Source organism: Poecilia reticulata, linkage group LG8, assembly GCF_000633615.1.
Source record: "Poecilia reticulata strain Guanapo linkage group LG8, Guppy_female_1.0+MT, whole genome shotgun sequence".
NCBI lineage: Eukaryota > Metazoa > Chordata > Actinopteri > Cyprinodontiformes > Poeciliidae > Poecilia > Poecilia reticulata.
In genome coordinates this window covers 26361059-26376377 of record NC_024338.1, presented here as the reverse complement: position 1 = coordinate 26376377, position 15319 = coordinate 26361059, and the positions used below count along the sequence as shown (strand labels likewise).

At 39.9% G+C, this 15319-nt stretch overlaps 1 protein-coding gene across 3 annotated transcripts in view; it reads right to left on the bottom strand.

Annotated features, from left to right (window-relative positions):
• Positions 1–12048, bottom strand: part of znf385c (zinc finger protein 385C) — a 137467-nt gene extending 125419 nt beyond the window's left edge. For 2 of the 3 annotated variants that reach the window (XM_008417064.2, XM_008417066.2), the window contains exon 1: positions 11918–11939. In XM_008417064.2, the coding sequence (XP_008415286.1) occupies positions 11918–11924 (7 nt within the window). In that variant the 5' untranslated portion in view covers positions 11925–11939. Of the gene's footprint in view, positions 1–11917; positions 11940–11968 lie in introns of those variants that run through there. The other variant, XM_008417065.2, reaches the window with a different exon arrangement.
• Between the last annotated feature and the right edge of the window lie 3271 nt (positions 12049–15319).

Below are 15319 nucleotides of genomic sequence, written 5' to 3'. Positions count from 1 at the left end.
AAGTGGTTTGAAAGTAGAATGTGCATGCCCAGTTTAAATCCATTTTAGCTTGGGGTACTATAGCTGAGAATATGTGTTGTGGACATGTGTGCCACAGCAATGATGCTCCTAATTTCCATAATCCTGCAGAAAACATGTAAGCCCTAATGAGCAAGAATTTAAACATTTTGAAAAACTGTTAAAAGTGCACCTTCTGGTGGTAGCACATTAGGTTGTTTATCAATGAAATCAGACTTTTAGCAGGGTCTGGAAGCTGTGTTGTAATTACAGCATTGGCAGAAAAACACTTGATACCACTACAACATTCTCAGAATTATTTTACATGTGAATGCAGAAAGTAACTAAACTGAATCAGATACAAACACCCAACTGCTTTCAACACCAGTGCAGAACACTTTATTATGTAATCTACAAAACAATCGTAAGAGCTATAGACCAGGCAGGAGGCAGAGAAAAGGAATGGCCTCTCAGAACTGCTGAAAAAGCATGGCAGGCTGAATGATGGGACAACTGCACCACAAAAAAGAAGGATGGAAAGCAGGAGAAGTGATGCAGCGAGTGCTTAGGTTTATGTGCTGGAAAAAGCTTTCAGCATGATCATGAAGTCTTGTCTTCACAATGCAGTACCTTCGTACCTTCTTTCTCCATTTTGTAAGCATTTCATGTGCATATTATTATCTAATCCCTTCCCTCCTACACCTCTTCCCTCTGTGCTGCTTCTCTGGGTGGCCGGTAAGGGGCCCCGAGATATTTCTATTGGTACCTCACCTCATCTGTTGTCCTGATGGGAGACATGAGAGCAACGCAGTAGAGGCTGTAAGATCGGTGGTATAAGAGACAGGTGGGTTGAGATGGAAGGGTGAAGAAAAGCAAGACAAACACAGATGGAGAATGACAGATGCTATAAAAAGTTAGACAAAATTATCAAATCTACACGAGCAGGCTGGTGTTCAGCACACAGCACATTAGTATGAAAATAGAAAGCAGCAATGCAAATGATGTGAGTCACTTGTGGCCTTTGAGTGCTAATTTAAAAAGCAGGTAACACTGATTCATTCTTGCCTGCGCTAAGTGACTAGATCAACCAAGACAACCCTATCTTCCAGCACCTCCTCCACGTCGAGATGCTCAAGAGTGCACTGATTCATCCTCTCTGCTATAATGCCATGTTCTACATAAGAAGCCATGTGTGCGTGCGTGCGTGGGTGTGTGTGTGTGTGTGTGTGTGTGTGTGTGCGCGCGCGTGCATGTGCGCGTGTGTGTGTGTGTCTGCGAGAAAGCAAGAGAGAGAGCTTCTGCACATTTTGGTTGGTGGGCAGTCAAGCACTACCTACTGACTCACTCCAGTGCAGGAAAAGAGGTCCACACATCATCCCCATGACAACACCGCTATTGCTTGCCAATAGGAGCACCTCCACCTGCAATTAGATGCGGCCGCTGATGCTTTGCACATTGTCAACGAGAAAGCGACTAGAATATCACATAATATGTACCACCCAAACAACAAAGCGTGAACATCGTCCTCTGAAAATACCTTATTTAAGTGTTCCAACACCAAAGAGGAAATGGATGCCAGTCCCCGTTTGCCTTGACCTTCCACTGCCGGAAGTCCTATCATCCAGCTGCGAAAAGTGGTTTAAACCTGGAAGCATTCCTCTTTGCACTGCACTGCTGGGAATGGATTTAGCATATGCATGTCCCTGTGTGCAGCGGTAGGCCACGACATGCCAAACCCCCAGGCTGGCACCACTCTGTGCAGAACCTCATGGTTGCGCTGTTGCTTTCTAGAGCAATAGAGGGATGGGGTTCCCTCACAGTTGAACATGATTCTAGGTGTGGGATACACTGAGAGAAACAACGACTGTTAACCCAAGAACAGATGAAAGAGGAGAAAAATTTGGAAACTCTTGGTTAGGCCTGGTGCAATGTAGGAGGAATTAAACATCTGTCACATTCTGTCACTGCATCAGGAACAACAAGACCAGCAGCAGTTTTAGAAGCCAAACAACCACTAAGGCTTGTTTGAAAACTAAGGAGAGATAATAGCAAGGCTGTGCACTTTAGCATGCAATAACTACAGGATCACTTTATTGGGATTTGGACCAACACAGAGTAAACCATAGTTCAAACATGAAAGGAGAAACATACTTTTCAAATATTTATCATAAAAGTGCAGAATTGCATTTGTATCCAACCCCCTTCACTCTGATATCCCTTAATGAAGTACAACAAATGTGAGAAACTCTAGTCTAATTTTAGACCTAGTATCAATGTCTGCCATCTCTCAATCTGCATGAAAGGCTATTATTTAAAAATATCCGGAATTACTACTAATGGACACATCACATATCTTTTACATTGACTATAAATCCAAGTAGTTTAGTTGGTCTCGGTTCCATTTCAGTCAGCAAGCAAGTTCCCAAAAACCCTGATAAAGTCAATTGAAGCTGAAACGCCACACTTGTTCTCAGCTAAAACAATTATCTTCTCAGCCCCCTTGTTTAATTGGGATTGACATTTAAATGAAGGAGGTAATATGTGCCAAGGACAAAGTATGCGATGTTAACAATTACGATACTGCCTAATGGGGCATGCCAAAGTTATTTTGAGTGCATGTTGTGGGAGAAAGAATAGGGCGTACTCTATTAGCCAGAAACCAGAGCAAATCCATGAAGTGGGACAAGGTCAGAGCCACTCCTTCGTTCCTAGATTCGCAGCTCAACATCCAAGCACTTCAAAAAACACTGAGTGGGATCATTAATATCAACACTAACCCAGGAGAAGGCTTTTAGCATGCACAAAGTGGCTGTCAAGGATATTCTGTCATTTATGTAACACCTATTTTGCCATACTGAAAGCCGAGCGCTAAGCAGGTTTAGATAAAACCCTGAGCAGTACCAACAGATTGAAAAACTTTTTTTTTTTTTCCAAAAAAGCTCTTTCTCATTTTTACAACATTTGTTTTTCTCTCTTTGATAGAAAGACAGGAGCTCTGGTTAAATTAACATCTGGCTGTAGAAAATCAAATCTTGGACAAGGAAATTAGAAGAAAGCGCACTACACTAGTATTATGTGTCTTAAAAGCCTCGCATATAGAGACAGCGAAAACATGGCAGAGCACAGGAAGGCACCTGAGGTGGGAGGAGGAAGGTAAATACTAAAATACAGAGCTCCAATGTGTGTCCTTCTACTGATCCAGCCCCTGTGCCGCTTTCCTTCTGAAGGCCCCAGTGTATCCAACCTTGAGCAACCAGGAGAACAAGGTGCCATCTGTGAGGAATCCGTCTACCTCAAAGCAGATTTCAAAGGAATGCTTCTGGGGCTGGATGTGAACACAAGCTCAGGAAAAGCGGTGTGGACCTACCTCAAAAAGTTCACCATGATGGAGGAGTCTCATTATATACTCTACGAAGCTAGGAGATGACCCACGTAACAGAAGTCCCAACAAAGTTGATCTCTTTCATCTTGAATTGAAGCCAAATTATAGCTACAAAAATAAAAGTACAAGAAAAACAAAAAAGAAAATGCATACTGGGTTAAAGGCCCATATTAAGATGCATTAGTCTGTTTTATGGGTTTCTGATATGAAATTATTTTAAAGAAAAACAAACTTTTGTGACAAATTCTCCGGGAATTTGTCCCATAAAGGAAAAATACCTCTCTGTGAATTTCCCCTCAAAGGGACAATGAAGGACATTTCTATTCTATTTGCTGAAAAATTGATTAATAGATATTAGATTAGGTACTAAATTGTGTAATCACAATAATAAAACCCACGTTAGCTCCTTTGTATAGTAAAGATAAAGACGCAAATATTTTTTTGTTTGAAAATGAATGTTTTTCTTAACTTTCTCGATAAAAGGCAAAAATATTCAAGACTGAGAGTCTTGGAAATACCGTTTAAAGGGATGACATGCAGGTCAAGTACACTTAAGGAAAGCTCTTAATGTCTGTCCTCTTCCTCGTTTGGTGGAAAAAGCTCAGACGTCTCTGCTGGAGCCATCCGTTCCTTCGTCCTCCCTATTTTTCATCACACCCCTTCTATGACAGCAGCTTTGTTGTGAACGTTAACCCAGCCCGGTGGCCTATGGCTTGTCAACAGAAATGTTTTCTAAAGCGGCGCACTGAGAAACGTCCCCCTTCTGTGATTGTGGAAAAATATATGGTTCAATTATAGGGCTTGTCAGGCTGGCATGAGACTGTGATGACTTGAACTGGGCTGCTGGGAGAGACAAAGTCAAGCTGATAACTAATGCAGTCGAAGTGGGGTTCACCCTCTCGTACAGCGAAGTTCAATTTCGTCTTTAAGAAAATACATGACAGTCCTTTCAACACCGCTCAGGAAACGATGAATGGGCTGGAGAATCTGCAAGTCCCCGATCAGCTAAGAAACGGGGAGAGACACGGTGAATCAAAGCAGTTAGCAGAACGGACTCGCTGGATCAGTGAGTCAATGTGTGCGTCAGCTGTATTCTGAAGGGCTAAGAGGGATTTTTAAACTGGAGGAAGTGGAGTTMATGTGCGATCTTGGAGAGCACAGAGCTGGCCTCGTCCACTCTCAGCCCACCAGTTTGACACCGATGATAAGAGGCCTCAAACAGCGTGCAAACGCACATCACCCACACACTCGCGAAACAGAAAAATGAAAAACACCTCGACTTTAAATGAGAAAATGGACCGTGGAAGATAACGCTGGAAAAAGCACACAAGCTGAACAGTGTGAAAGCTGATGCGGGAAGAATAAACAATCTCACTTTCCAAAAGCTGCTTAGCCCACATATTGTAAGAGGGGACTAATCTGACTTTTAATCAAAGGCCAGGCCACCGCAGTTCAGTTTGCTAAGTCCTGGTTTGCTGGAAGGAGACGGCAAAAATGGATAAAAGAGTACAGCCATCTGACATAAGCAATTCTTAGTCAGCAGCTACGTCAGCGATGGCATCACAAACCTATCTTCAGCATTGACCTGAGCCAACATTAACTTCCTGTCTGGACAGCCATTGTGTGTTTGTAAGTCACTAAACTAGATGTAAATGTTTGTAAATGTTTTGGTGCGACCTCCTTTGGCGCAGGTTGTGTTGCAAACTCAACCATTTGCTCCGTTGAACTAACCAGAAGGTATCTGAGGCTGCTAGTTATCTTTAGCATTCAGAAGCAGGGGAAGAGTAAAAGGGAAATGGAAATGTCTCATTCACATAGACTGTCAGTCTGAAAACATAACTGAAAGTCCTGGCTAAAAATATGACACCATCCACCAAAAAAAAAAACAACAAAAAAAAACTCTGTTTCACATCATCCTTTTATAAAATGGCTGCCTCGCCTTCAAATTTTTAGACATTTTTCGACTGTCTTAATCAAATGTCCTACAGCAAAGGTGATACCTGACATCTGCTGCGATCTTTTTACTTGACATGCAGGTTCAACATGAGGAACCAATAGCCGTGGAAACACACAGTTATCTATTTATGCCTTCCAGGGATTGCATCAAACTTTCCACCATCATCTCCTTCCAATAGCAACAGATTAAGAATTCGTTAGTGAAGCACACTTCATACACTGGAAACGCAAAGTGGTGCACAAGTGTGAAGTGGCAGGAAAATTATGCATGGCTTACAAATAATTAAAAAAATCTGAAAAGTGTGGTTTGTTGTCATGGTGTGTATTGGTTATTGGTGGACTTAAATGCAGAGAGGGAGAGGCAGCTTGTAGATTAGGCATATTTGATAAACAATGATGAACAAAAAAGACTTACAAAAATCACAGGGAACCAGGGCAAAACACACACCATAAATCCTCTTATGACAAAAACCAGCAAGAAGATATGAGGAGAACATGAGCTGGAGTGGGGAACTAACAGAGTATAATGGGAGGAGCCAGCTAGGAGTGTGAGCAGGAGAGGGGTTTAAATACAGTGAGCATGAATGCTGGGGGGAAAAAAAATAAAAAATTAAAAAATAGACGGGGCTGATGAGTTAACGAGTTGCAGGTGTGAGGGGAAAGAGCAGAAGGGAGGCTGAAGAGAGAGAGAGAAAGACAATGGAAGAAAGGGCGAGGGAGAGTACAGAAGAGACTGTGAAATGAATCTAACACTAAAAAATGATTAGAGCTAGGAAATATAATTAATGAGGGTAACAAGTACTAACTAGAGAGAAGAAATAAACATAGACACTAAGAAGGGGTGAACTCAAGTAAAACTGAAACAAGACTGATCTAATCAAAGAACGAGACTAAGGAATACGGAGAACCCAAACCTCAAAAATAACTAAAAACAACTCAGGACATAACACTTGTGTCTGTATTTATCTTTCCCAGTCTAAGCATTTTAAAACAAACTTTCACTGCTATTACAGGTATATATTTGGGGGATTCTCTTTCTACAATCTCTGCACATCTACAGACAAGTGTGACCACGTTGTTCACAAAGTGGCTAAAGCTCCCTCAGACTGGATAAAGAGCATTTGTTAAGAAAAACAAAACAGAAATGCTTCATAACCGACCCTGGATCTCTTTCGATGTTAAGATGTTTTGGTGCAATATATGGAGCATTCTACAAGAAGCACTTCGAACATTTCAAGCAAATCTTTTATAAACAATGCACTTTTTTTGAATGACTTATGTAGGATTAAGCACTTTTTAAGAGGGCAGTTGGAGCATATCTAGCTCTGAAAGAGAAATATTTGATATAATATCCTCTGAGATTATTAGTTTTATTATTAATTTAAGGGGACACTCTAATCTGAATATCATTTCTATAATCCTAACAGTGGAAAGCCAGGAAAACGACAGGAACTGGACTGACACGTTCACAGGATCAGTCTGAGAACTAGTCATCTCACACCTAATCAGTTTTGACACGCAGCAAGTAAGTGAGTAACACTCTCACGTCTGTTGCTATGATGGCTGTTACACACTTTAGCGAGGTGAGTAACCCGCACAACGTCCAGTGGAGGCCTTTGGCAGTCACCAGGTGTGAGAGTAGAGCTCACAGGAAACATTTAAATGAAAAAAAATATCAATTCAAAACACAAACAGATATATATACTCTGGGAAGCTGTCTATAAAAGCATGCTTTTGATCAAGTAATTCGGCCACTGCCCTTCCTGTGGAGTTCCGCTGGATCCAAACAAGCAGTCTATTTAGTTTTTGTTGTTTTTACGTGGCGGGCTTGGGAAGGTGTACGGCTGGAAACACTCAGCCAGTGTTCAGCCTCAGAGCAGCGTCATTTACTGGCTGCCTGATGCCATAAATGCACCGTTGTGTACACGCGTGTGTTTGCGTTAGTGAATGTACCGTTGCAACACTGGCGCTACTGTGAGTCATTACAAGTGCGTGTGAAAGTGTGTGTACGCATGGTGCAGTTAGGCTGCCTTCTGCTGCCTTCTGTTAATGAGGAAAATCATTTCGTAACAAATTAAAATTAGATTGAATAATGGTTGAAATGTACTGATGCAATTTACCTCCTGATGTTATTGTAGGTGCAAACACAGACTCGCCCAATTTTGTTTTACTTTTCGCTGCCTGCTCTGTTCTCGTTTAGGCTCCGGGCTTACAGAGGAGGCGATGATGTGGAGATGAAACCGGGTCTCCCTGTTTCTCCAGACTGAGACGCAGGCGGCCCTCCGCCAAGTCTTCTCCATCACCTCCGGTCGGTACTGCCAGTCAACCACGCGGAGGGTCGTGGAGAAAGAAAAGCCTGCTTGCCCTGAGATGGGCTCTGTACTGCTGTCAAAATCTCTGACCCCTTGCCAAGTCTGCCACCTCCGGCCTCACGTAGGGCAACAACCGCCGCGGGCCAGCCAACGGCCGAGGGGCGCAGGAACGGAATCGCCCGTCTTGAAGGGCAACATTTTGTGCCTTTTATTATAGAAGTCACACTTTGATTGCACCTGTCATCCAAAGTCCTGCACATCTTGTACTAGTTTAGGATACCAGCTTGGTCGAAACACAGCTTGAAGCAACCGGCAAGGAGCATTTACTGGTATCAAGACATACCAAGGTTCTAAAACATTTCCAACCTTCTAAAATAATTCATCACACTATCTCAGCAGCTTAAAATCCTCCCTTACTTGTTTAGGAACACAGCTGCTCGCTCCTTCATAGTTCTGTTTTGCACAAGAAAGATTTGAATATTTGGAAAGTCGCTGCACTGAAACTAATGGCGGATCAACTACTACTGTCATTGACGCACTTTAATAGACGGTTGCCTGTCTGTTACGTGTTGTGTGAGAAGGTAGCCTGGATAATTAGCCAGTTATCAACTTGTTAGATTCTCTGAGTTACTTTGTGAAAAAAAAAGCATATGACGAGTGACTGTTATTTAAAAAAGTATTGTTACAGCGCTCCTCCAACCTCATCAACAATACTTGAAAGGATGGGTTAAATTTAAATTGTTTTGATCTATTTTCCTTTGGTATTCCCTTGAAATTCCTATATTTCAGATTTGTTGCAAGATGGACCGTTACCAGAGATCATTCCTTCCCACAGCATCACCATCCACAGGGACTCTGAAGACATTTGGATGACATGAGTTATGACAACATTTAATATCCTTTGGGGAGTGGAGTCATTTGCGCTTTTCTCTTTTAAATAAAAGTATTTAAGTCATGTGACACAAAATTTTGGGGTTATCATACATATTATAATACAGGGATATCACTGTAAATTAATGTCAGCATTTATTTATTTTGCCGTTTTCGTAAAACAAGTTTCAACATTTGTAACATTGATGAATGATACAGCAAGAAAGCAAACTGCACCTAACTTGGTATGTCTGAGGCATGAAGAGCACAATAAACTACAGTACTTTGTTAGTTATCTGCGTGTGAAGAGAATGTTAAACACAACAGCAATGCTCTGCTTTGCAATGGTGGAATGGTAGCGTCCACCAATGCCAAGCTCCCCTTCAGCTAAAAGGGAATTAACTGTGTATTTGTTTTGGCACGGCAGACAGCAGCAACCAGAGAGTATGTCACAATCTTAGCACAGATCTTTTCAGAGAATTTTACTGAAGGTCATTGGGCTTTTCTCTGTAGTTCCAGCATCCTGCTACTGAATCAAGTGCAGCAGGAATACAGAAAAGGCGAGATCGGAGAGGTCAATAAACGATCCAAAAGTGTATACATTCAATTTTTCTGGGCCTTCTGGCTCTTGCTGCGTGCTTTTCTCAGCGTGATGAGGGGGGTTTGCTTTCCCCAGCAGGTTATTATTGTGCAGATAATAGCAGCAAAAAAGGGGGTAAGAAGAAGGTCAATCCAAAACACCAGAAGACAGGAAAGTGCAAAATCCGAAACCTAAATTACAAAGTGAGCAGCATCAGTATTTGAGAAAAAGGGCAAAAGAAAAACTAAGAAGCAATGGGGGGAAAAAAATTCCATTACAAATGATATAAGAACAGTGTACTGCAGTTAGACGCATTAGAAACAATCCACTGCCAGCTCGAAAGACTGGGCATTCGTTATTCCAGACTTCCCTCCTAATCTTTTCAATAACTTCTGATCTAATGTCATTCAACTGTTTTAATTCTTACATCATCTGCACTGTTTCTTATAAGACATAAATTAATGCCACATGACCACTTACAGGACACTATGTGAAGAAGACATGAAACAGTGGTAAATATATGCAGGAAATGCTGATCTGGTCTACAAAATACTTTAGGTCAAAAAAGAGCTCAGAACAATTTCTAAATAACTGTGGACTTTACTTTCTGCTGTACAGATCTGTGGAAATGATTCAACGAACAAGCCAGGACAAAAATGGCATCCATGGGAAACCAAAAACATCTCTGCTGACCAAAAAGAACACAAAAGCCCATCTACATGCCTGAAAATATCTTTATGATCTCCAGGACCTTTGGAAAAATATTCTTTGAACTGAAAAGACTAAAGAAGAAGTTTTGCATCCTGTTACACCAGACGTAAAAGTCACAAACCAGCCCTTTTCCACTAGCTCCTTAGCAGAAGGCCTCGACTTGGCTCAACTTTCCACGGTCCAGGTTGTTTAGTATCTCTAGTGATTGGGGTTGTCATGTAGCTGGGCAATCCCAGAGTGAAAAAAGCAGCTTGATGCAAACTGTACGCGATACAAACACAACACAACAATGGAGGGCATTGTTGCACTCAGTCGGTGATGTGAGTTTTTACAAATAGCAAGTCAGATTATTGTAGAGGAATTGCTCTTGTGACGAAATCAGTGACTGACAGTCTTCTGATGTGGCATTTTCAGCTCCCATGTTTGGATCCCCAGTGAAGTAGGTTCTAAAAAACTGAACTGGTACTTAATCATTACTATTGGAAACCCTTATGACCGAGTAAAGTTGGGATGAGCTAGTAGTTTAATGATCTTAGGATGCATTGCAGCTTCAGGACTTTGACAACTTGATGTAATTGAATTCTGCTTACTACCAAAAAAAAAAAATCTTCAAGGACAATGTATGCCCATGAATTTGTGACCTACAACTCAAACACATTTTTGTTATGTAGGACAACGATCCAAAGCACAGAAGCAAGTCCACCACTAATAGAATTTTAAAATGTCACTGTGTTTTTGTACCATCTCCTATTTTAAGATGTAAACCTAATTGCCTCTTGGGATAATAAAGACACCATAAACTGATGATCCAGAGATGATACGTCCCTGGCATGCCCACAAAAATACTATCTAACAGAAAAAGTCAAATGAAATAAAGGCTTTATTTTTTTAATTGTGACAGTCCCCTCTAATTTGTGTTCACCATGATGATGTGGTTTGCTCTATGAAATGAGGTTTAAGTAAGTGCCGACAAAAGACTAAGCTTTTCTTAAGCGAAATTGCCATGCTGAAATTGTTATGCATGTCAACATATATGTAATTATTGTACTATAAACCAAAAATATACTAAATTGATTGTAGTATATTGTAGTTTGTTTTCTTGAAAGAAAGGCTAAAGTGCCAACATTTATTTTTCAACAGTAAAAAAAAAGAGAAAAATCTAAATAAAATAAAAAATAGATACAAATAAGTCGAAGAAAATATTGCACACTTTGTCACAGCAGCAGGACAGGCAGACACATTCAGCACAAGGTCATTCAACAGGAGTTACAGTCATATTTAAAACATCCATAAAGTTGCAGCACTATTTCAGTTTCTCAAAATAATAGCTGCAGTTTGTTTTCACTTGAATTACTGGACCTCTTATTTGTTACAACAGCAGCAGAGATCTCAAAACCAATCCAGATCAAACTAAAGATGGGCTTTAGTTGGATTAGGCTATATATTACTTTTAAACTTATGACTGAATAGCTAAAGAACAAACTACAATGATTTCACTCTAAAAATACAAGCCTACAGGGTAAATTGAGTGTTAATCCTTTATGTTGCAGTAATAATGTCCCTAGAGATTAAAAGTAATTGTACTTAACATAATATGAAATTAATTAATAGGCTGTGAAAACAAAACTAAACTAAAAAAAATAATATCAAAGAAACAGGACTTTGTACTAATATGCATTGTGAGTTCAAACACATGCACAAACAAACTTAGAGAATATTTATTTTTTACATATAATTTCTGTTGTATCATTTAAGTCTAACTTGTGCGAATTTAAAACATCTCTGTTCAATGAAAGACGATAACAGTATTCTAATTTCACACCTCATTTATCCCTAATACTTAGTTTATTCGAGATATGTGTGAACGTGGACTTAATTAACAGCAACAAGCGTAAAAAAAAAAAAAAAATGCATGTATGCGCAATTACGCACAGGCTCCAAAAGTTAAACCAAACCATGAGCACTCTTCGTCTTCCATCTATGAAATTAAAACTTTCCAAAGAACAGGTATCGTTCCCTCCACTGTCAGCACAGCAGTAGGTGCGCCTAAAACATTCTGGACCAAAAACCATGTCGCCCAAATCCAAACTTTTAGCACAGACAACATACCACACATGTGTCTGTTTCTACAGCGGTCAGAGAAAAGGCTCTTTGGCTCACCGGCTCCGTTCCGTTTCCGAGCTCCACAATGCGCGTCCAGGGATGAAACAGATGGATAAAGACTGGCAGCCAACGCACAGAGCGAACCTGTCCGGGGAAGCGGTGTTGCTAAGTTAAACACAGTGCAAAACTGCACGATGGCAGAAATCTTTTCACAATAAAATCCCCATCTGAGCCCAGGGTCCGCATGTAACCAGGATATTTTAACGATTAAATGTGAGGCATTGCAGCCACATCTCTACATAACAAATGATTAATACACCTCAGCTTTGTGCATCGAAACATTAGTTCATCATCTGGTCAGAATTCATGGTGAGTTTTATTTTGAAATGGAAAACTAGATGTACTTGCTCTTTTCAAGACTCATTTTACTCTGACAAACTGACCAGAGCGCAACAACGCTTTACAGATTCTCAGACTTTGATTTGGCTCGTCAAAAAATATAATAATAATAATAATAATAATAATAATAATAATAATAATAATAATAATAATAATAATAATAATAATAATAATATACAAACCCTTAAATTGTGGCCAGATGCCACAGAAAATTAACATTTGGCTATTGTTGCATTGTATTTGTTTATTTGTTTATTTATTTATCTATTTTCCCCTTTCATATATTTGTGTTTTAGTTTTGTGTCTATCTCATATTTTTCTCTCATCATATAGAAGTGAGAATCTTCTTGCCTGACTGTTTCATGACCTGAACAGCAATACCAAAGTGGAAAAAAAGGGGCAGAAATGTTAATTCTGTAATGGCTGTGATCTGACCTTTTTTTTTAAATATTTGTCTCTGTATTTGCTCCCAAGCATACTGTATTTTTTTTTTTTACTTTAAATGTGGATAAACGACTGAAATGCTTTGTAGCTGTAGAATAATGTCCTTTAAACTTGACATGTCTCTGCAGCCTCTCAAACTCCCACTCAGGCGGCTCTCAACAATTTGCCCATGGTTTCCCCAGCAACAAAAGTGGTAAGATGTGTTCATCCAAAGTGAACTTTAAAGCCCATCTTAAAAAGCCAGCCGTAATGGACAACGAGCAAGACAATATGAGGGTAACAGAAGAAATGAAAACCCTTCAGGCTGTTGATTAACATCAGTAAAATGCAGACGGAGTATAAATGTATAAAAGGGAAAACAAAAGAATAAGGAGAAATGCTTCTGAGAAAGAGACAAGCAGAATATTTATTCTGAATATTTGTGTTCAGAATACACAGTGTTCTTTGCTCAATTAATTTCTTTGAAGGATATAAACTGTTTGGCTAGCACTTAAAAAGTATACATCCAAATGACATCTTATTCTTAAATAAAGTAATTGCAGTACACTACAGCTCTGTGTAATTATGAGACAGTTTGAGCTGCCATCTGTCCATCTGAATAAACGAATGTAAAACGGCTGTAAATCTAAATTACTTTTGCTGATCTTAAGTGGTAATTTGACATGACATTACATATCTTTATGTTCAGGAAAGAGATTTAAAATTGTTTTCAATTTGACAAAAGCATGTCGAAATATAGGAAGAAAGAAATTAATTGCAACCAAAATATCTGACCCTTTTAAAGAGAAAATGGGTAAAGTTTACTTCAAACACACTGTCAGTCAGACTTTGGAAGTCCATCTTCACTCTGTCAATTTTCAAGATGTCAGCAGCAGGACAGATTTGGATTTGACTGATGGTTAGCAAACAGAATCCATGCCCGAGATAGAAAAAGATGTGCAATTGGGAAATATGATAAATATGATCCATACCGGCAGTTAAAAGGAATCCAGAACTATTAAATCAGCGACAGCTTGGTGCCAAGTTTGGTTACTGTTTGCAGTCATACGCACGAGTTCTCCGACCTATTTTGAATGTATGAGCAAAAAAGAAAAACTCCTATCCAATTCACACTTGATATATGTGAACTTAAAAATAATTGCAGAAGATAAGGTCGGCAGAGGCACTGGGGAAACCGCCAGAGAGGGAAATCACCCCACTGCAGCGCTGTGCAGCAGGATGATCTGACATCATCCTTAGGTTTCCTAATGAAACTAAGGAACATTTCCTGTGTGATTACTGGACTGATACCTGGTGATTTAATTGACTGATACAGAACAGCTGAAAGGGTAACACTAACCTGAGGAACTGGTACATTTCTCAAGGTTAGATCCCACAAGTTAATATGATGATGAAGCGCCACTGGAGGAGTTTTCCCCTTATTTAGAGAGCAAAGCATTTCCTGGTATGAGGATGTCAGAAACAACAAGCCAGAATAAATTGCATTGTTTTATATTTTATTTATATTTATTAGACACACATTTTTCAATACAGCATTACATTATAGCAAATTTAACGCCACGATTAAAGATATGGCCGAAACAGTCACAGTGTCTTTGTGTATCTGCAGGAAACTCGTACCGATGACGACAGGTGAAAGGTCACCGATTACTAAGAATTACCAGCAAGTTGATATCCCACTCACATGTATTAGCAACATTTTTGTTTCATTTTCTCAAGCATTACAATTAAATTGCCATAAAGCTCCCTTTGTCTCAGGTGCCACAGGGAACCCCTGATTAAATCTCTGAAGCCTGATCAAAATGTGCCTTGATTGGATTCGCAGGCACACAATGAACTGTTTGTTATCAAAATGAGGTCTCATTGTGATTAAAATGACTCAAAGGACTCAATATTTGTATTTCAATTATTTCAGCTCACCTGCAATATGAGCGAAAGGAAGACACATTAATAACGTGTTGGCGAATGACAAAAGCTCAGCCGTCGACAGCGGCCGTTCGCCGAATCCTTTAACTGCAGTCGTATGCCAGCAGCTCCCAAACTGTCTTGAGTGATTTACAATGTGGCAATTAACCTCCGGTGGTGGCGGTGACTTTCAGAGCGTTTTTTTTTTTTTTTCCCACGAGAGACGCACGGCCACGACTGAGGAGCAAAGCCTCCCAGCTCTTCCCAACACACTCTATCAGATTCTTATTCCACAGGGAGCCCACCGAAGAAAAGCTATACATATTAATAAGTAGAGACGGTATCTGTGCGCACATCTTTTTTTCCACTGGAGTGGCATGCTCCTGAGTTGGACCGTTGTCAGTATGAAGGAGCTCAAATTCTGCTGTGAAGAAAACAGCTTGAGATACTAAGGGTTGGTGAATAATAAATATTACATATAAATATGAAATGCAGTTTAATAAAGCCAGAGATAAACCCTGCATTTGAAGTGCAGAAAACAAATAAATGAATCAAAAAACCTTGTTTTTCCTCTCCTAAGCCTACTGGATCTTAATTATCTCTCTTGAGTTTTTGATTTTCAGAAAGAGGTGCTTCTTAATGAAATCTATAGCTGCTCAA